This window comes from Salminus brasiliensis, chromosome 23 (genome assembly GCF_030463535.1).
Source record: "Salminus brasiliensis chromosome 23, fSalBra1.hap2, whole genome shotgun sequence".
NCBI lineage: Eukaryota > Metazoa > Chordata > Actinopteri > Characiformes > Bryconidae > Salminus > Salminus brasiliensis.
The window spans coordinates 29,420,779-29,443,819 of NC_132900.1; the positions used below are offsets into that span (position 1 = coordinate 29,420,779).

The 23,041-nt window shown below is 40.7% G+C and overlaps 1 protein-coding gene across 3 annotated transcripts; it reads left to right on the plus strand.

Moving 5' to 3' along the window:
* The first annotated feature begins 122 nt into the window (after window positions 1-122).
* On the plus strand, window positions 123-21,232 carry nt5c3a (5'-nucleotidase, cytosolic IIIA). 3 transcript variants are annotated; one of them, XM_072668704.1, is made up of 9 exons: window positions 123-264; window positions 14,394-14,492; window positions 15,249-15,318; window positions 16,129-16,175; window positions 16,270-16,355; window positions 16,945-17,034; window positions 17,824-17,986; window positions 18,335-18,535; window positions 19,945-21,232. In XM_072668704.1, the coding sequence occupies exons 1-9, from the start codon at window positions 262-264 to the stop codon at window positions 20,044-20,046; spliced, it is 861 nt and encodes a 286-aa protein (XP_072524805.1). In that variant the 5' UTR covers window positions 123-261; the 3' UTR covers window positions 20,047-21,232. The 3 variants fall into 3 exon arrangements, with proteins under 3 accessions (XP_072524805.1, XP_072524804.1, XP_072524806.1); XM_072668703.1 differs by lacking the exon at window positions 123-264 and adding an exon at window positions 2,307-2,616; XM_072668705.1 differs by lacking the exon at window positions 123-264 and adding an exon at window positions 9,194-10,248.
* Window positions 21,233-23,041: the final 1,809 nt, after the last annotated feature.

Genomic DNA, 23,041 nt, shown 5'->3' on the forward strand with positions numbered 1-23,041 from the left:
CATTTTTCCAGAATTATTTACTACAGAAAACTAAAAAACCGACAGTGAGTGGATAGATGTTTTTCACTGAGCAGCATCGACATACAAGGAGGGACGGGTGGGACTTTTATTATGGAAACTGGTTGTGCTGCGTAAGGCCGGCAGATCCTCCCTGAAGCCTCTGACTGCAGGAAATCCGCCTTTTACAACCATTTCAGGACAGTTAGGCTCATTCTGCTCCGAGCTTTTGGAAATAAGACACTTTTAAGAATTTCCTACGAAATGGTAAGTTAGAACAGTTTTTGGTTATTTACAGTTTATTTGGTGTGAATTTTTTTTTCGGTACTTCTGGGTTAGTTTAATGTGTTTGAACGGAAGACTCGCGGTTTCATCTGTATGACATAGATAACTATCTCTAACTGTCCTCCTGACCTCCTTTATGTCATTTTATTGCTGCTTGATAATATTCTGTATATATTAATTATTATTGAAAAAAAAAACATCTTCATGAAAATAATTCTCCATCGTTTATAATCTGACTAATCGATTCTGAATTATTTCCATTTAAACACACATTAATAATAAGAATACTAATAATAGTAATAATAATAATAATAATAATAAACACGATACTGTTGATGTGTGTTGGTAAACGTTTCCATGGAAACAGGCCACTCCATTTTAAAAGGAGGGGGGGCACTATGTCAGAAATCGATAACGAGAGGATAAATCACACAATAACGAGCATTTATTATATTAATATTTAATATACCGTGTTTTTGTTGTGTTTGTGCGCGATTAAAAACACGTAAGGACGTCCTCGTCTGAGGGGTATTTGAAGGATATTCGTGACATTGGGTTTAGCTGACGGTGTTTTCCCCACCCGTATTCAGGCTTATAGCGGCAGCACGGGGAGGGAGGGGGCGGGGTTTGTCTGAATACGGGTGGGTGGTAGAGGTGAGCTGGGCGATGGGTTGCCAGGTTCGCGCTTTTCCAGTTCTTTTGGTTCATTTGGAAGTAATGCATGCATTAGTTTGGAAATGTTCCCCAGTCGCCAAAAAGCTTGTATACTGTCAAACGGGAAATTAATATATATATATATATATATTTAAATTTAGCTATTAAAGTGAGTAGATTTGTAAACCTTTTATTTATCCTACATTTGGACACATTTCATGAAGGGTGGGATTTCAACCCTAGACCCATAGAAAACCCTAGAACTTAAACCCGTGTAGTATCTTTGTATAGTTAAATATTGCATTTTAGTAAACATGCCAATTTTAAAACCTCTAAACTGTTTCATCACAGTCCTGATAGTCTTCCTCGGTCACGGGAAGAGCATACGCTATGCAAACCATACACCATGGCTGTGAGGAGAGCCATGCGGCCTTCCCGAGCCATGCTAGATCCCCCCCTCCGGCTGCAGCTGGATGAAAACCAGTGAGGCTAGTGGTTGCCAGGTCAGGTGGTGGGCTAAAAGCTAACCCTCCTAGGCTGTTCTGCAATCTAATAGCTAGTTAGCTAGCTCACGGCACACCATGCCAATATACAATGCTAGGTTTTGTGGCGTAAACCAGCCAATCAGAACAGAGCTTTTTTAAAAAAGGGGGCATAGCTGTGTCTAAAACGAGTCCTATTGATATTATAATGCACTTCTGTATAGGCAGTACACACAGTACTGAGGCAGAGGTACATAACAGGGTGGTAGATAGGTTTGTTAACCTGCCTCTAAAGTCACACGTATTATTAATCAATATTATCATATTATATTACATTTATATTTAAATTTATCATCATATTAATTTATATTAGCACATGATTTTGACTACTCATATTCATATGTACATGGATTTACATGGAATCTCACTCTCCTTTACCTATTTTTGCATTTTTAGTACTAAAAAGTTTAAATAAAGCCACAATATTATATAATTTTTCTAGTGGTTGTCGTTCCAGATGTCTATATTGTAATCCTGACTGTAAAAAAATAGAGAAGTAGTTAGATATATTAGTATTATTCTTACTAGTCAAAACCGAATTGTAAATATATAAAACTCTATTGTTAAAATCTGAATCTGCACATATTTTAAATGCACATTTCAACTAAACAAACCTAAATTGCAACACCTATTTTATTTGTATTTTCTCTATTTAGACTTATTTATAGAAATGTGGATGTGAACCCTTTACTCGTCAGAGTTAGTGTAGATTACTGCAAATTACAGATGAGAGAGTAAAGTACCATGTGAATCATTAATGATAATATATGACTAGTCAGAATTACATTAAGGATATATATATATTAATAAATATTAATTTATATTAGCACATTTATATTTTCTCAATGACGCCGATAAACGCAAATCATGGACTTGGGGATTTTTGCCGGAGCTGGCAACCCTCGCCGGGCGGGCGGTACCATGTGAGGGCAGGAAGAGGGATCCGTGTGTGAGCGAGTGTGTGTATGACTTCTGCTGGGCAGCGAGATCGACTTTGGTGATGGACAAAACCGCCGTGGTTAAAGTCGGGGCGGTGGCCAGCGCCAGTGTGTGCGTCCTGTTCGGCGGGGTGGTTCTGGCCCAGTACATCTTCACCAAGAAGAAGAGAGCGGGCAAGAAGACGAAGATCATCGAAATGGTGAGCGCTGGCGGCCTCCTCCTCCTCCTCCTCCTCCTCCTCCTCCTCTTCCTCCTCTCCCTCTCCTTCGTGCGGGGGAAGCACAGCTCGGTAGAGGTCACGGCTGCCGTGTGGAGTCGTTGGCAGCCGGTTTCTTGACCAGGCTGTGCTCAGATTCAGCTCAAACCGCTGTTAACTTGGGAGGGATAGAGGGAGCGAGGGAGCGAGGGAGCGAGGGAGGGGACAGCTTTTTGGAACACAGCGAGCCTTAAAAGGGAACCTATTTCTCATCCGGGACATTTGTGCGACGCAAATAGCTAATTAGACACATTCTTAGTCTTAGTCTGGATGTGTGAATATTTTGCAGCCTCACAAAAATATATATAATAATAATAATTAAAAAAATACAGTTTAAAACGATAGCTAGTGCTAGCTAATGTTAGCCTACAAAGCTAGCTAGCTAACAGCCTACTTTCAGCCATAGCAGATCAGAAGTAGCTGCAGCTAAAGCGTCTTACAGCAGCCAATTATTTTTTCTGTTATTAGCTTATTTATTATAAAAACGCTGGTGTCCGATAGCTAAGTGTGGCTCAGTAGCTAGATTAGATGCTGTAGGTCGGTCTCAGAGGTTCTCTCAGTTGACACTGTTGCCAGGGGCGTGGCTACGCTGTTGTTAGGGGGCGTGGTCGCAAGCGTGTCAGGGCCTGGGTACGTCCAGGCGGTCAAAGGTCTCCTATAAAATAGGTGCAGTCCAGTGTGTTCAGGATATAGCAAGCTCTTTTAGCCTAAATGACAGCAGTGATAGGGCAGAAGTTCATTTTTTTTACTAGTAAAAATGTTCAAGATTCAAAATGTAAAAAAAAAAAAAAAATTAAATAAAAAAAATATATAATAATTTTACATTTTAACCATGAATTCTTTACTTGTAATAAAGTCAGATCGACCGGTTAATTCTGACTAGTCAAATTGTTAGTGTAATTTTAAATACCAGCAATAAAAGCCATAAACTCGGTAATGCAGTGATTCCTAGATAATTCCTAGAAATTCTAATGTCAGATATAAAGTATAAGTTATATTTTGTACAATGAATTAATACTTAATACTTGTCTATTTGTAATATCTAGCTACAGATCTATAACTAAAAACAATCTGACTAGTCAAATCCTTAATGTAATTTTGCTAAAAAAGGATGCTAATAATAAATACAGATCTATAAAGATATTCTGACTAGTAATACTGCCAGAATGACATATCCACATGATTTTCACTACTCATATTCATATGTACATGGATTTACATGGAATCTCACTCTCCTTTACCTATTTTTGCATTTTTAGTACTAAAAAGTTTAAATAAAGCCACAATATTATATATTTTTTCTAGTGGTTGTCGTTCCAGATGTCTATACTGTAATCCTGACTGTAAAAAATTAGAGAAGTAGTTAGATATATTAGTATTATTCTTACTAGTCAAAACCGAATCGTAAATATATAAAACTCTATTGTTAAAATCTGAATCTGCACATATTTTAAATGCATATTTCAACTAAACAAACCTAAATTGCAACACCTATTTTATTTGTATTTTCTCTATTTAGACTTATTTATAGAAATGTGGATGTGAACCCTTTACTCGTCAGAGTTAGTGTAGATTACTGCAAATTACAGATGAGAGAGTAAAGTACCATGTGAATCATTAATGATAATATATGACTAGTCAGAATTACATTAAGGATATATATATATATATATATATATATATATATATATATATATATATATATATATATATGTATGTATATGTATGTATGTATGTGTGTGTGTGTATATATATATATATATATATATATATATATATATATATATATATAAATACTTGTAAACATTTCATAGGTGATATCTGAAATGTGAAATTCTACTCAGGAAAACTCCATTACAGAGATGTTAAACTTGAGGGCTGTCAATACTGTATAATAATTTATGATTATGTGATTATTATTATTATTGATTTTGATTATTATTATTATTATTATTATTATGTGAATATAACCAGACTAAGTCTGGTTATCCATCATCAGTTCACCCATAAAATAATTCACATTGATTTGTGCTGCCTTATTTGGCTGCTCATAGTCCAACTCTATCCTATTTCACGCTTATGATAACAGGCCTTGCTCTGGCTGTAAGAGGTCATAAACATACGTCACATAATACAGTGCTTACCACTGCGGAACACACCCGGTTCAGTCACACACATATTTAAGAGGAATTAGGTGTGTTGGAGTGGTGAAATACCAGCCGCAAGACTCAGAAACTCGTTATTGATCAGGTACAGCTGCATTGATGAGGACTTTGTATATAGAAATCATCAATCACCGAGAAATAGGGTGAGGTTGTTGGTTATGGTGCAGTTGTTCTGTGTTCTACCCTGAATATGTCGCACCCTTACCTGTCCATCAGGCCATCTGAAAAAAAAAAACCTCGCTTGAGTGGGATGACCGGGGCGTCCAAAAGCTCATGAAGCAGGAGATTAACAGGCCGCTGTTTGTAGAGTATGAAGGGGGCGTATGGCTGAGCTCTTCACACCCAGGCCTGAGGGCTTTACCTGCTAGCCCTGCCCGAGCTGTCTACTGCCGAAACAGAGTTCGCCTAGAATTCCTAACAGCCGACTAGAATTCCACAGCCTGTTAAAATAGAAGCGTCCGTGGAGCAATTTCAACAGTGGGTGTGATCAGGTTTCTGTCACATACATTACAGGCATATTTTGGAGATATTGAAATCCTAAATGAATTAACTAAGTGTGCACAGTGCCAATAGGTTCATGTTGCTCTGCTTGACAAAAAAAGTCCTATTCCAATGGGTGCAGCTTAAAGTAGCAGAATGCATTCATTAGAAGGGGTGTCCACAAACCTTTGGACATGAAGTGTATAGGGACGGTATGCCTGGATACTTTTGGACATATCATGTCCGTATGGACACAGGCTGTATGTTTTTACTGTGGCTTGGCCTACTCCGGGCTGAATGGACTGAAATGACCTAGAGCTCGAGTGCCTCAATAGAAGCTTTGTCCTCTGCTCTGTGTCCGCTTGCCCTCAGCCGACCTTCGGCCTCTGACAGAGATGGCGAGACAATTATTTACTAGGCTTTAGCTGAAATTACTGGGCATTTGAAGTGATGTCCAAGAGGATGTGTTCCAGTCTTTTGAGGAGAATTCATGCATTGTGCAATAGCTGTCGATAAGTACATTGAGTAGTGGAATTCGTTTGCATATCAAAAAGTGGGCTAACGTAACTGCTATAAGGCCAACATGCTCTACTCTACTGCTCATCTGCTCATTTGCTTCCCAACCTTGGTCCTGGACGACCCCACGGTATTAGTTTCCTGCCCCAACACACCACCTTCAACTCAGGAAGCGCTTGTTAAACGGCCGATTAGCTGAATCCGCCTGTGTTGGGAACAGGGTGAATGCTACAGTTTAGCAGGACAGAAGGTCCTCCAGGTCCAGTGTTTGAAACCGCTGCCCCGCACCAGGCCTCTGTTTCTTGCAATGACCCTTGTACCAAGTAAATGCTGTGAATGAGCTTTTTGCATGATTTAGCATGTGCCTCTATCAGTATTATCACAAAAGTCAATAGAAGGGGTCTGTTGGTTTGCCTTGTTGCTTGCTCGGGCCAGATGGAGATATGCTCGTGGAGAGACAGCAGTAGCTTAAATTCAGCACGATAACAAAAGGCATGCCTCAGCACTGGAGCTGTGGAATGCACCATGCTGGAAACCAGGTCAGCAAGCACCAGCTTGGGCGTCTCAGCCTTCTAATTGTGTGCTGGAGGCCTAGCTGTGGTCTGTGCGGCTGAATATTGCACGTTGAGGTGCCCATTGTTCTAACTTGTTGTGTTACAGCTGACATGACTGTAAAGCGTAAAGCAAAGCTCTGGGTCTGGTAGTAGCTAGAACTTCACAGGAGTAGAGAAACGTAGACGTGCATGGAGAGAGCAGTGGGGAAAATGGCAATATTTTAAATTACTGGACATGAAGTTGTGTTTTGATATTCATGAGAAGTAGGGCTGCACCGATATCACTGTTTTCTTCACGATACTGGAAAGGCCACAGTATTGAACAGCTCTCTGATCTGGTAGTAGCTAGAACTTCACAGGAGTAGAGAAACTTGCATGGAGATAGCTGTGGGTAAAATGGCAAAATTTAAAATCACTGGACATGAAGACATGTTTTGATATTCATGATATTCAGGAAGTAGGGATACACCGATATCACTTTTTTCTTTCCGATATCGATACCAGATTTTCAAATATCTGCCGATATCGCAAACCGATACCAACTCAGACTTAAATACTCCATAGAGGGCAATAAATCCTGATATTTATAGTGTTAACTTTTGTACTTTTTATATCGTATCCCAAATAAGATCTAATAAGCTTGAGGAACTGCCCATTTAAAAAAAGTTTCAGAGCTATGAAACAATAACAGTTGTCGCAATGCAGAAACACGTACGTGCAGGTGGGGACGCATAATCTGGCTAAGCTTCAGCAAACAGCTTTTAACTGGTGTTTAAAATTGGTGTTTAAAAACATTTCAGATCAGTGAAAAAACACCAGTTTAGAAACAGATTTAAGTGCTTATTCAGCAATTTCACATTCAGGTCCACGTCTCCACTGTGTAAAAAGGTGCTAAACTTTCAGTGTTTGGCCTTTAAACAAGCCGCTGAAAGCAAAGAAATACCACATGGTTACAGAAAGTGCCAGTAAATTTCCATTAAAAGTTTATGTTTAATGGTTATAACTGTTTATAACTGACTTTTACTGGTTGTTTCAACGTTTTTAGAACAAAGTCTGCAAACTAAAATGTTCTACATCATAAAAGGTTTTTAAATGTCGTAGTCTGTTATGTGGTATTGTATCTGTATCTGTGCAATATTAATAAATATCATCCGATCCGAGCAGTGATCCGAGCAGTGATCCGAGCAGTGATCCGAGCAGTGATCCGAGCAGTGATCCGAGCCACCACTAACATCCAGTACAACTGAACAAGTTACACTCATGGACTCCCGGCACCCTCAAGATCCTGTAGATCCTCAACTGTAATATAGCAAATTCTTTCGCTATGCCAGTTTCAAATGATTTTAATGAAGCTTGTAGATGGTCAGTGTTCTTTGAGGATCGACTGTGCTTATGTTATACAGTATATACTCATAAATGAGAATTGTGAGGTAATTAATCACAATAATAATACAAAAATTGCCAGATTTGCCACCCCAATGCCGAACTTTCTGTTCCAGATGCTGTGAGGGGTTTACGTTACTGATTTACGTTTTAATTGAACTAGTTTCAGATCCCCTTCCTGGAGCTCCGTTGTGACATTTGGACAAACGAAGCAGCTCATTCGTGGAATAAAGGGGCCTTTCTGAATCAATTGGGAAATGTTTGCTATAGCAAAGTGCTAAAAAGGTCAGTGAGGACATGTTTGCTGTAGTACCGTTTGTGTGTTCACAGCTCGTACGTTCGTAGGATTCGTCAGAATCGAATTACAGCTGAAGTACTGAAGCCAACTGAACCATGACCTTTTGGGATTCAACAAATGCGTAGATACACACACACACACACACACACACCTACACATCAGTGGCAAGTCGTGTTATCTGTGTAGCGAGTGTGTGTTCCGCTGAGAGCGCGTCAGTGTTGACCAGGCTGATTTGATTATGTCAAAGCGGAGGAGCTGAAATCTGAGGGTCAGATAATGCTCTGCATGTTACAGTACAACGTAATGATCGCTTGCTCTGTGTGGTTCAGTGCCTGGAAATACTAGACTGCTCTACATGCTTCTTTGCATTCAAATACTAGACTGCTCTACATGCTTCAGGGCATCAGAAAAGACTGCCCTGCATGTTTTAGTACAAAATGATCAACGGCTCAATGTGTTTCAGAAGGCCACAGTAATGAACGGCTCTATGTTTCAGTAGGCCACAGTAATGAACGGCTCTATGTGTTTCAGAAGGCCACAGTAATGAACGGCTCTATGTGTTTCAGAAGGCCACAGTAATGAACGGCTCTATGTGTTTCAGAAGGCCACAGTAATCAGCGGCTCTATGTTTCAGAAGGCCACAGTAATCAGCGGCTCTATGTTTCAGAAGGCCACAGTAATGAACGGCTCTATGTGTTTCAGAAGGCCACAGTAATCAATGGCTCTATGTTTCAGAAGGCCACAGTAATGAACGGCTCTATGTGTTTCAGAAGGCCACAGTAATGAACGGCTCTATGTGTTTCAGAAGGCCACAGTAATGAACGGCTCTATGTGTTTCAGAAGGCCACAGTAATCAGCGGCTCTATGTTTCAGAAGGCCACAGTAATGAACGGCTCTATGTGTTTCAGAAGGCCACAGTAATGAACGGCTCTACATATTTCAGAAGGCCACAGTAATGAACGGCTCTACATATTTCAGAAGGCCACAGTAATGAACGGCTCTACATATTTCAGAAGGCCACAGTAATCAGCGGCTCTATGTTTCAGAAGGCCGCAGTAATGAACGGCTCTACATATTTCAGAAGGCCGCAGTAATGAACGGCTCTACATATTGCAGAAGGCCACAGTAATGAACGGCTCTATGTGTTTCAGAAGGCCGCAGTAATCAGCGGCTCTACATGTTTCAGAAGGCCGCAGTAATGAACGGCTCTATGTGTTTTAGAAGGCCACAGTAATCAGAGGCTCTACATGTTTCATTGAGCCACACTAATAGACTGCTCAGTCTGTCAATGCAGCACAAATAACTAACTGCTCTACATTTTTCCAAAGGGGTACAGTAATCAACTGCTCTATGTTTTAGTACACAAAAATGATAACCTGCTGGTTCAGTAGGCCAAACTGCTCAACTGCTCAACAGGCTTCAGGACATTAAAATAATAGACTGCTCTACATGTGTATCAGGGCAGTAAAATAATCCCCCTCGATGTGTTTCAGGGATTTAAAATGGACAGCTCTACATGTTTCAGTACCCCCAAATGAATTGCTGCTCTACTTGATATAGAGGGCCACAGTAATTGACCGCTCTACACATTTCCTTACACTGCTCTGTAGGTTTTAGAAGGCCCAAAATAATAAACTGTTGGGCAGTAGACACCTCTGTGCTTAGGTAGGCATCATTTCACTTGACTGAATGCAAATTTAGAATGAATTCAGAAATAATAGATTTCCCTGTATGCTTCAGGAGGCCACGCCTTACACACACCACGCTTCTACTGTAATTTATCTACTGGCGTACGATATGTTTTAAAAAGCCGCAATAAAACGGGTTGATTTGAGATTTTCTCAGAAGTCAGAGCTGTGTAGCCTTGTTTGTAGGTCATAGGTCTTTCAGTAGACCTTCATTGACCTTTATCCCACTGCCTTACTGTCCCGTGCCCTACCTATGCCCTCTTCACAAAATGGTTTCAAGCTAATAGTGTCCATCTTTGCTGTTAAAGTGTGTGTGTGTGTGTGTGTGTGTGTGTGTGTGTTGCGTCATTGCGGCTCCAAAGGGGTGGGGATTATCTGTAATCTATTCTGGGGGCTACGCCCTCTCTGTGGCCAGGCTATATAAGCCTGTGTTTGACAGGCAGAATTTTCTTCCCTTGTTTTTCACCAAGCTGTGAGGACACACAGGAGAGGTAAGCCATAAATCAGCCTGACGGAAAGCGAGTCCGGGTGGGGTGGGCACTATGAATAGGACTCTGGATGTATACAGTAAGGGTTTTTATTTTTTTGGGTGTACTTAAACAGGTATTAGGAGTGTTGTGTTTGTTTAAAGATATGTGATTAACAGAACCTAGACAGGTAAGTTCCAGGTGCTCGTTAGGAAAAGGTGCATAGATCACTGGGGTGTATATATTACTATTAAATATTTAATATGGGTTAATACAGAAAGCGTTGCTCTGTACATGTGAGCTGCTTTGTGTGTAATAAATCCACTTATGTAAGTTCAGCAGTCTTGATCGTGTTACATAAAGACAGTGAGGGTATCTCCTTACAAACAAACACACGAACTTAGGGCTTGAAGATCAGCCACTCCCCCCCCCCGTCCAGCACTGTAAGCAATCCAGTACCTTTCTGTAGGACTGGAACTGTTTCTTTACATTTTTTTATTGTTATTAGCGATATTCTGAAGTACGTACGGTCTAAAAAAACAAAGACGCCATAGAAGAACTGCTTGTGATTCCATAAAGAGCCATGTTTATATATTTTAGTTGGATTTGGTATTTACCGTGTTAGTATTACTCAATAATAAATATTAATGATATGAGAAACACAGCCTGGTTTTGCCATTTAGGGCCATTAAATACTCTTACAAGAACTCTTAATAAGACGTCAAACAAACCTTGTTTATTTGGCATAGGTTTGTTTACTTGTTGACTGTACACAGGTCAAGGCCAGTCTTAAAATATATACCTGCTCTGATTACCACCGGGAATGTTTAGGCCGAGGCCGAGGGGTATTTTTAAGCCGTGCTGTGACTTGTCCACAGCACTCAGGATAGATATCATATTTGAGCTGGAAGCTGAAGGTGAAGCTCAGACCCTCCTAGTGATTGATACATGGAATAAAAGCACTGTTAATTAAACTATTGACATGACCTTATTTTTTGTACATATTTTTAATAAGCAAGTTTTATAATATTATATATATAATATTATATATGGACAAATGAAGAAACCACCCTATAGTATCAGTTTCTCTGGTTTTACTATTTTTAGACAGTGTGGTTTTTAGGGAAATTAACATTTGCGTTGTGTTTCATAAACCATGGACGACATTTCCCCTAAATTAAAATAAAAATATTTTCATAATAATGAATTTGATAATATTATCATAAGAAATTATGATCATAATTATAATAAAATAAGTTTAAACACAGCACTAATATCTGAACTTTAAAAGCATTCAGAAATCACTATGCTGAAATAACCCCGACAGCCAATCACAGCTCTCATGTCTCGGCCAGCTCTCCACTAGTCTTTCACATAGCTGTTGGGACTTTATGCCGTTCACAGTCTGCAGATTCAGCTAAAAAAATTCAGTCGTTTTTTAGAGCTGTAATGTGTTGTTTTTCCACAGCACCCCATCAAAAGTTTTAATATGACTTAATGACGTCACCATGCACCAGTGGGCGGAGCAAAACAAGCTTAACCAATAATAACATGGATCGTCCTCCCCATCTTTCTGATTTCGGATTCATGTTGAGTGTAAAGGAGTGGTTTCTTATATATATATATATATATATATATATATATAAAAGTCGAGGCAACTCTATTGATTACAGACCCCAGATGCAGCCGATCAGCCAAGACGTGTTCGCTGTCTGACATTGACATTGTGCGTCATTGGTTTAGAAGGAAAGATGCTAGGCTAATGATGCTGACAAGCGCTGGACTGTCACCAGTTTCATCTCTCAACCCCGTTCAAAAGCAGGTCTCGTCCAGGTCCTGTTTGTTTGGCCCAGAATAACCGATGGGGTTTAGAACCTGGTATGAGTTCCTCTATATAAGCTCTATAAACCTCAGTAGTGCGATGGTAGCTCGACCAATTTGAGTAACTAGAACCACTTTCACCTCAGCACAGTATGTGCCATCATCCCACCTGTCGCAGTCCCGCTAACGTCGGCGGATTTCTTCAAAGCAGGACGTCATGCGGGCGATATCGCCCACCCCTAGAGCTGAAGTCTGTAAGAAGTCTGCAGATCTATGATCCACTGCTAAGCAGTTTTACAGGTTTCAGAATTCAACCTGTAGAAAGTTGTGTGTTCAGAAAGATGAGCCCGAGCTGTAGATAACTCTAAAATGACTACTAAACCAGATCCTCTTTTTGGACAAAAGTATTGGGACACCTGCTTTTTTTTTTGTTTCTTCTGAAATCAGGGGTATTAAAAGTCAGAATTGATGAACCGTACTGTTTATTGTGTTATCTTGGCGTGGAGAGCCAATAAATGTGAACGAGCTGTTTAGTCAAGGTTTTTTTTTTTAAGGAATTGTGGTTTTATTTTCTTAATGTTTGTACTTACAGTGTTTACATTCCAGTTCCAGTGTCTGAATATTCATAATAATTTAATTAAGTTGAAAAAGTGTAATTGCATTATTATGCCTTTATTCTATAATTAAATATGTGACATAAAATGGTCTTAAAATGGCATCAATTAATCGTTTATTGCAATTATTTCTGAGACTATACACCGACCCCCAAAAAAAGACGCAGTTATCTTATCAGGCCTAATTCCATTTATTATAATAGCTATAACAGGCAATGGCAGACGCCACATTTGACTTACTATGCATGTGTAAGTTGTCCTGGACTAAAAAAAGCTTACAGGCTTGGTTACCTGTGCTGTACTGCAGTCATGTTCCTCCACTGTGGGCCTTGCGTGGTGCTCCTGTCCACCCTGACCCTGCGGCCGGCGTTTGGGAGTGACCGAGCTGCTAGCGAGCCCAGGGTTTGTTTGGGTTCTCCTGTCTAAAAGGCCAAACAGCAGCTGCTGCTTGAAGCCTGTGTGTGTGTGTGTGTGTGTGTGTGTGTGTGTGTGTGTGTGTGTGTGTGTGTTGAGTGCTGTTTAGAGACAGAGAAAGCTTCGATCATATTTCTGCACCCCTCACCCCCTCCAACCACCCACCACCCCCTCCAGCCACCCACCACCTCCCCCAAATATCAGCCTTGGGCCCATTCCACAGTGATGTCTTCACTGCATCATGGAAAGGGCTGGGCTGTTGTCCATATAAGGAAATAGTGCAATAGAGCAGTGGTAAGGTTTATGGCACTGTTCAAAAGTTTGGAATCAGTTTTATAGCACACACAGGACTGTTCATAAGGATACCTGCATTAGCATTTAATGACAACTGACCTAAAGCTACATAACCCTTTATAAAGGCTTATAATGGCAAGCTTTGGTTGTCCTAGTCGTATTACATCCTCTCAGCCGGCGCCGTTCCAGCTGGTGTTTATTAGTCGTTATTGGTCTTTATCAGCCTTTGTCTACATAGATTTGCTGTATGTCAGTTGTCATTGCAATCTTATGTAGATGCCATGTAGCCTTATGAACACTGCCCTCAGTGAAGTGTTGCTGCACCTTCTGTTTAAAAGTATTGGGACACCTGCTCTTTTGATTGCTTATTTCTTCCAAAATCAAGGATATTACAAATGTTTCCTATGTCTAGGGAGGAAGGCTTTCTACTAGACTTTGAAGAAGCATTGCTGTAAGGATTTGATTGCATTCAATGACAAGGTCTCCAAAGTATTGGATGGAGCACCAACCATCGTTCCACAGAACACAGTCCCCCCCACTGCTCCACAGCTCAATGCTGGGGGGCTTTATTCCCCTCTACTAGCCCACACCTGGCATTAGACCTGATGCCAATAAGTTGATGTTGATCTGCTCCAGAGAGTCCTAATCTATTGGTAGTACCTCTCTACAGGAACTAGACAAACGGTGTGTGCACGCATTGGCATGTCTGTGTCAGCAATGGAACTTCAGCCACTTAAAGTAACTGAATGCATTCATGAGAAGGGGTGTCCACAAACTTTTGGACATGTAGCGTAACTCGATTGGAAATGACTGCAATCAGACAATTAAAATCTGTTAATTAAAGATGAGTATTGAATAATAACAACATCTGACCGCACCTTCGGGAGTCGATGATCTGATTAATGGCACTGTATTACTGAATACCTTAACCACAAGTGATTCCAAACTTTTGACCTAGTACTGTATATATGATCCCCCCCCTTCCTTTTCTGACCAGTGTCTAATATGTGTGTGTGATGTCTACAGATGCCCGAGTTTGAGAAGAGCACGGTCCATATCCGAGACCCCGAGCGGGTGGAGCAGATCATCTGCAGCATGATCCAGGGTGGGGCCTCCAAACTACAGGTACAGTGACCGAGAGTAACTATGCAGACAGTCTGGTTTGGACTGGTACTGGGCCATTTGTTGTCTGTACTGGTACACAGCAGTACTCCCTTTAGGACAGATACGGTCAGGACAGTTCAGCTGGCTGAATCTTGCCTCGTGACCCTTTATACTTGGGTAAGGATGACTGCTTGACCGGTCAGACGAGCCCGAAAATATGGCCGCTTTCACCAGGTTCTCGCAACTCCTCGCACACATTTTTTGGCTCTGCAGGATTTATGGTGATTTCACACTAGCTCCTTTTCCTGGACCCGGGAGCGCTCTGTGCTCCGTGAGTTCGGTACATTTGGTAAAGTGTGAAAGCTGCTGAAATCGGTTGGTTTGGGGTTCGCTTCAAGCTGGTGCAGTCCACTGCAGGTGTGGAAGCTATCTGCCCCGGGCACCAAGTGTGGGGTTGAAGCAAACCAGTAATAATTAAGCCCCTCCCCCAAAATGAGCCCAGAATCAGTCTTAGTGTGCAAATACCCTTAGAGTTGCAGACAGGTCCAGATATGTCCAGATATGCTAGATATTTGTCAGTGGCTCTGCAGTCTCTCGGATTGTGCCTTTCAGCAGTTCACACATAGCGACCTAGCCAGTTTGACGGATAATCTGCCATCAACCTTCCTCTAAAAACAGTCGGCGACTTGAAAATAGGAGTCTGAACTTATCTGAGCTTATTCTCTAAACCATTTTCTTACTCTTACACTTTCTTACACTGTTTTCCTTTTCCTGCAGATCATCACAGACTTCGATATGACGTTAAGCAAATTTGCAATCAATGGAAAACGCTGTCCAACATGCCACAGTAAGTCAAACACTGACTGTTTAGGTTGAATATTGCCAGAGAAAACATGGCACACACTGAGACGAGGGTTGCAGCTGTACACAGTTATCAGGTTTACCATGGGATGAAAATTGATGGTTACCATGCTGCTTAGTACCAGTACTGAAAAAATGCAACCGAATCTGACCAATTTCTTACCATTTTCAGAGTTTAGAAAACCAAACAATCAGTCGATTTAATGGAGAAAATGATCTGCAGATTAATACATTCGAAAGATAATTAGCTGGAAATTAACTTCACTTCAAAAGCAGCTTTCTTATTTATTTATTTATTTTTCAAATAGCATTTTAGCAATAACGATTTTTAAAGTAATATTTTTAGTATAGTAAAGCTTTTGTTCAACCAAAAAAATACACAATTTTCAATGTATAGTAATGTATATAGTAATGATGTTGATAATAATAATAATAATAATAATGATAATAAAAAGAACAAGAAGTGGTAAATTATAAAATACTATGAGACTGTAAAACTGATATATATATATATATATATATATATATATATATATATATATATATATATATATATATATATATATATATATCATGCGTATCACTGTATAAATCTCATACTCAGCAACCCTAACTGAGACCAAACCTAAAAAAATTAAAATGACCTTTTCCCAAATTTTAGGATATAATAATTTCTGGTTGATAAAAAAGAGCCTGGGAAGCCAGGCGGTCAGTCTGGTGTATTTCAGTTGATCTACTCAGTTATTTATGACAGTGAGCCACTTTTAGCTCTAATGACCCCCTTTTTCTTCTCCAGATATTATTGACAACTGTAAGCTGGTCACAGAAGATTGTAGGAAAAAGGTACGCTGCAGATCTTACTTTGCTGTGTTTCACTCAGCTCTGAGCAAGATGTCAAATTCTGAAATCCTTTTCTGTCAAAATTGTATTTCCTCAGCTGCTTCAACTGAAGGAAACCTACTATCCTATTGAGATAGACCCACATTTGACCATGGAGGAGAAGTACCCGTTCATGGTGGAGTGGTGAGTATCAGTAACGCACCACAGTGTGGACAGTGTTATTTTAACCAGTACAGTAAATACTATTCTAGATCACATAAAGACCTCAGTCATCATCTCCACCCAAAGCTGTTATTGGTTGACATGTTCAGTACTTGGCTCTGAGTGGTTTAGCGATCCAATAAGCTCCCACTATGGCCGGCGGGTCCTAGAGAACACAGTTGGCCGTGCTCTATCCGGGTGGGTACATGGTGTTCCCTCCCCTCATCTCTCGTAAAGCACAGGCATCTGTTAGCTGGTGCGGTGGTGCTAGGGACCCGGCGCTTTCTTCCGAGCTCGTCGGCTGCCCGGCAGTGCCGAATCGGCTGCGGTTTGAGGAGTGGTGGTAGCTGGCTTTGCATGTATTGGAGGAGACTTTCATTAAGACCTTACCCTGCTAGTGTCGGGAGCACTCCTAGCACTGCTAGTTCTGGGGGGAGCTACGAACAGGTGGGTTAATTGGCAGAACCAAATTGGGAGAAGAAAGAGGACGTTCAGTACTGAGATCAGACATGATGTTTATGACCAGTATTAACCCAGCTCTCTTTCCACTGTCTGTCTCCCTCTCTCCCAGGTATTTCAAGTCTCACACTCTACTGGTGGAACAGCGGTTACAGAGAGAGAAGCTGCCTGAGGTTGTGAGAGAATCGGATGTTTCTCTGCGGTAAAAATGCTTGATTTACTCACTGTGAGGCTGTTTAGATTGATCGTCCGATGATGTGGAATAATGCAGGATAAGAAGGAAATAAAAGGTCCTGTACCTAATAATTGGGCTTACACACAAGGCCTAGCCCATTCTCAGCACCTATAATCTAACTCACCCACTACTTCACAAGCTCTGCACCAGGGGGAGGGTTATCAGATCAGCACCTGGCTCAGCACTCCTCTCCAGGCCTCCCTAGTGACTTAGGCCGGGCCTAGCTCCACTGGCAGCGTTGATGCATGCTCGATGCCACCAGTGTACAACCGTACACACGACACACTCACCCTACATTGGCGTAACTCCACACTGGCATCCCTGGTGGTATGGTAAGGCCATACCCAGCCCCACTGGCACTGTTAGTACCACCAGCATCACCAGTTCCATGTGGACATTGCTCACAACACCCCCCCTCCCCAACCTCAGCCATTCTTATCCACATCCACTGATTTGGGTCTTTCAGCTATGTCTGATGGTTCAATTACAGGACCAAAAGCATGTACCACCACCCACCCCACCCCCTCATGACTGTCAAACCCCCACACTTGCACACTTACTGAGTTTAATGGTCATTGCTGCACAATATTTACTAGTTACTGAATTAGCACTATTAGGGTTCACTGAATAACACACACACACACACACACACACGTTTATTATATTAATTATATTATATTTATTGTATTCGGGTTCAGTCCTGCATGACAAGCCTGGTTTGTAGATGTTCACTGTGTTTTTGAATGTCCGTGGCAGGGAGGGTTACGAGCAGTTCTTTGACCGGCTGCATCAGCACAACGTTCCTGTGTTCATCTTCTCTGCGGGACTGGGGGACATCCTGGAGGAGATCATCAGGCAGGCTGGAGTTTACCACCCCAACGTCAAAGTCGTCTCCAATTTCATGGACTTTGATGAGAATGTGAGTATCAAGCACTGTCGGAAACAGCCCCTGGGTTCATCTCGTACTTGCTTTACTATGATAAATCTTCATTTCTCCAGAGTGAAAAGACTAGAACCGTGAGCTGATCTGCAGATCCTTTGAGTTTAAGGGGCTGAACAGCTGCTCAATTGTCTGAATTTACACGTTTAAATGACATGCTCCTCGTAGCAGTGAGGTGTGCTGTGATCTTGATGCTGGCAGCTTTCTTTAGATATTAGCAGTTTTCTTCAGTTCAGCCTTTAACGCAGCCATGGTAGAACGTGGAAGAGGCTTAGGCTGCAGTTTGTGTTCGGCTGCTGACTTACGGAGGGCGCTCTTGTTCTTCAGGGCATTATCAAAGGTTTCAAGGGAGAGCTGATCCATGTTTACAACAAACATGACGGTGCACTGAGGAACACCGAGTACTTCAAACAGCTTAAGGATAACGGCAACATCATCCTCCTCGGAGACTCCCTGGGAGACCTCACTATGGCTGACGGCGTTCCGAACGTGGAGAGCATCCTTAAAATAGGCTTCCTCAACGACAAGGTGACTGCTCGTTCCAGCAGATTCCCTCCTTATATATTTCCACACTGAGTTAATTGATGAATTGTTTAATGCTTCTTTGAGTGATTCCATAGAGGAGGACCCTCTTTTGGTCCCCTGAAGAACCCTGACTGTTACAGAGACGTGTGAGTAGAGGTGGGAATCTTTAGGCAGCGTCTGATTTGATTAGATTCGATAAGGACGACTCTTCTTGGTACTTTTAGAGTAAAGTATTTGTAATGATTCATAATGAATTTACTTTATTAATTAAACTAATTGAGGTGATTTGGCCAGTAAGCTGTAAGGTTTTGCAGAGGATGGGGGGGGGGGACATAGCCTTGACCCAGTGGGCGACTTCACAGTGGGCAACTTCGCCTAGAGATCAGAATTAGTGTGTAAATATTAGCGTCAATATTACGTCATTACATTAATTCAGAATCATCTACGCAGCTAAGAATCGATTTTTGCAAAATCTTTAAATTGGTGAGGAACCTTTAAATCAAGTTAAGGCTCTTTAGACCTTTGAACGGTCAATGACTCTCACACGTCTCTTTAACGTCGTTCTTTTCGGAACCTAAAGCAGGAGTGCAGTAGATAATCTGAACACTTTACTTGAAGCATAAGATGCTTTTAGAAGATCTACGTAAGAGAAGTGGATTGAGAACTTGAGAATTTCCCCACTGTGGGACTAATAAAGGATTATCTTATCTTATTGGTGTGGCGCAATTGATAACACCATTATCTGCCAGTGAGCTATCACACACGTGGGAGACTGGGGTTCGATTCCCAGTCTGGGTGGCAGTGCTGCGCTATATCAATAATAGTCCTTGGGCAAGACTCCTAACACTACATTGGCCCTCCTCTGTAATACAAGTAACCTTGTAAGTCACTCTGGATAAGAGCGTCAGATAAATGACGTAAATGTAAATGTAAGTGCTTCACTTAAAAAAACGGCCCATTTTACAGCTTAGTATAGTAGATCAATATCGGCCGACACTCAAGATCTCAAGAAGTGTGTGTATCTACACATATGATGTCATCTCCTCTAGTTCTGATTAGGGATGACGAGGCCAAACAACCACATTCACCGTCAGTGTTGGACATATGAAATTTGGCCTCCGTGGGCCTGGGGAGCAGGGAGGGCAAAGGGCCTTGCTTAAGGGCTCAGCAGTGGTGGTTGGTTTGTATTGTATTGGGTGTTTTATCGAAATACGAGAGGTTCAGTTAAGTCCCATCGACCAACTTCAATGCAGCGATTTCAGTGTTAATTAGTGCTTTTGAACTAGAGGTGAAATATATTTCCAGTGTATGTCATTGTAATTTTGCTCATGTTGGGAGCTATGATTTTCATAGCGTCCCGTAACGTCTGAGGTGCTTTTATTGAGTTGTGTTCTGCAATGTTGTCCACACAGGTGGAGGAACGCTTGGAGAAATACATGGACTCTTACGATATTGTTCTGGTGAAGGATGAAACCCTTGAAGTGCCCAATTCTATTTTACAGAAGATTTTATGACTGTATAACACCGGGTCTAGTGCCGCCCCCGGTGGAAAGACTCTCAGCCACTCGTTACTGGATCACCAGTCACTGGGCTAACACCAGCTCTGTGGGCTGTCTGCCACCTCACACACCCACACACAGTCATATACACACACAGAAGCCATACAAGCCACTTATTATTATCTTTTAATGTCACGTTTTTTTGTTTTTTGTTTTTTTTTGGGGGGGGGGTCCCTTTGAAATGAACTGGTTGAAACATCCAACATGTCCTTGCCTTTGTGTGTCTGCTTTGGGTCTTATCCAGTTTTTACTACCCTGAAATGAGAACCAAAACAATGGGGAAGCTATATAATATAATATAATATAATAAAATATAATATATATATATATCTGTAGTGGATTCGTTCAATTTGCACATTCTTCTAAATGTTAATGTTCGTTATTTTTGATATTGTAAGGTTTATATTTAGTGTAGAATGTTTGCAAGAATATCTGGGCTGGTGCGATGAACAGCATGGTGAAGTTCTCAACGCAGGCCTGGCGAGCATTTCCACACTCCTAGTGTTTTTACTTCCAAATGTTGTTCAAGGAAGTTGTCAGGTGATGAGAGCATGGGTCGATTCCAGGGCCTGTAAAGGTTTAACTACCGTGATGATGTCTAGGTTTACATCTGTTAGTATGGTTGGTACATGAGAAGCCTTCATGGACACATTTATTTATATATATATATATATATATATATATATATATATATATATATATATAATCCCACAGCAATACAATGTTTTGAACCAACAAAAAAATGATCCTGAATGTATTGTAGATTTGTACTTTTATTGCAAAGAAAAGCTTCATTTCGAGGTGCAGTGACGAGCCAGGGCCTGCTTTTGGTGTCGGGATTTATACTACCTCTGAAGGGAACAGCTTGTCTAAAAATGCTAATATGCCTCAAATAAGCTTTTCCTAATTATTACAAGCATCAGCATTTCTAGGTGAGCTGCTGTCCTTCAAACTATCTCGTGTGAGGTGGGATTCGCCTGTATTGGTTGGACTTGCACTAACTTGTGTTGATGGTCATCTTTTACGTTTTAAGATCTGTTGTAAATGTGCTGCTAACTTGCATGTTGCCTTTTTTTTGTCCAAAAAAAAATCAAACGAAGGGGAGAAACAGTATGTCAATAAATGTAGGCAATAACAACAACACCTTCTTATTGATGGTTTGGAGGCCTTGATTTTTTTTTTTAAATAAGGGTAACGTATCAATGCTGTCATTCAAAAACCTATTATCTCCTTTTTTGCAGTTTCTTAATTAAGGTAAGGTGAATCTGCCAGTTGTTCTTTATATTGTATCAGAATGTCATGATGAAGGGACCAATAGAAATGCTCCAATTTACTTTGACTTCCATTGAAAGTTAAGGTTTTTTTTTCCTTCTCCTGTGAAGCTGCTGTTTAGGAGATGTTAGGAGTGTTTTGTGTGACAGCGCTGATCTATACCTATAATTATGTACCTTATAGGTGCAGCATGTGTAGCACTTTGAGCTTGACTTGAATTTAGGTGTATCATTAAGAGCGATGGTGGAACTTTACCCCACTGCCCATTTTAAAGCACAAATAAAGTCTTAAACTCTTAATACTCAATTTTTTTTAGAGTTTAGGCACTTTCTTAATTAAGTAAAAAAATGTTTAATAAATAATATTCTCTTAATCTAACGACCTCAAACTGGTCCCAGGCTGTCAGCCTCTAAAAGGATCAGTTTAAAGAGCTTAATTACAGAAATAATGTGTAACTAATGTGTAATTAAAACAAGATTAAAAGTGGAGCACTTTAAGAACAATTAGTTGCTACATAAGGAAAAAATAACAGCTTTTCAACATCACACAACGGTTCCTGTTGGCCGTTTCCTCCACCATCACTTCTATCTGTTCTTCACTAAAATCTTTGAGTTTCACTTTTATTCTGGTTTTCTTCCGCTTAGCACAGATTTTCCTGAATAATTAAAAATGTTATGTGTTTATGATAAGCTGTAAAAAAAAATGTTACAAACACCTACATTATAAAAATATGAAGAAAATAATTAGACTTTCATAAGAGAATATTTGAGAACTTTTGACTTTTTTTGTCTAGAATCACATTTAAAAGCATCCTCATGAATATTTGAGTGTTTATCTTAAAAATGGATTTTCCATCAATATTATCCATCTCATGCTAATATTTTAGCACGTTTACTGTTTCCAACCTGGCTTATGTATGTGCCAGTTGGCTGCTGATAGCTAGCAGCCTGACAAAGGTTTGAACCAGCAACCCTCTGATCAGAGAGACAGTGTATTAGCCCACTGGACCACTCAGAGCCCCCACAAAACCCCTCTTTCTAGAATCACATTTAATCCTCATGAATGTTTGAGTGTTTATCTAAAAATTCTTAACAAATGCTTTAGGGGGACCCTGAGTGGTCCAGTGGACTAAGGCACCATCACCATGATCAGAGGGTTGCTGGTTCAAGTCCTGGACAGGCTGCTAACCATCAGCAGCCAAGGCTCTGATAGAGCCTCCAAACTTTTCAACACCTGACAGGCAGCATGGGGGAAGCATGTACAGGTTGGGTAACTGTCTAAATTAAGGAAACTGTTTTAAAAACTAAAAAAACAAACACAAATGTGTGAATATATAAATAATTACACTCTCTCCAAACCTTGCCTACTAACAGCTAGCAGCCTGACCAGGATTCAAACCAGCAACCCTCTGCTCATGATAACAGTGCCTTAACCCACTGGACCACCCAGGGCCCACACAAATCACCCACTTCTAGAACCAAGTTTAAAAGAAGGATCCTTATGAACATTTGAGTGTTTATCCTAAAAACTTCATAAGTGTTAAAAAAAAGCAAGTGCTTTGTAGGGATCCTAAGTGGTTCAGTGGGCTAAGACTCTGACACTATGGTCAGGGGGTAGCTGGTTCAAGTCCTGGTCAGGTTGCTGGCTATCAGTAGTTTAATTGGATAATTGGTTTTAT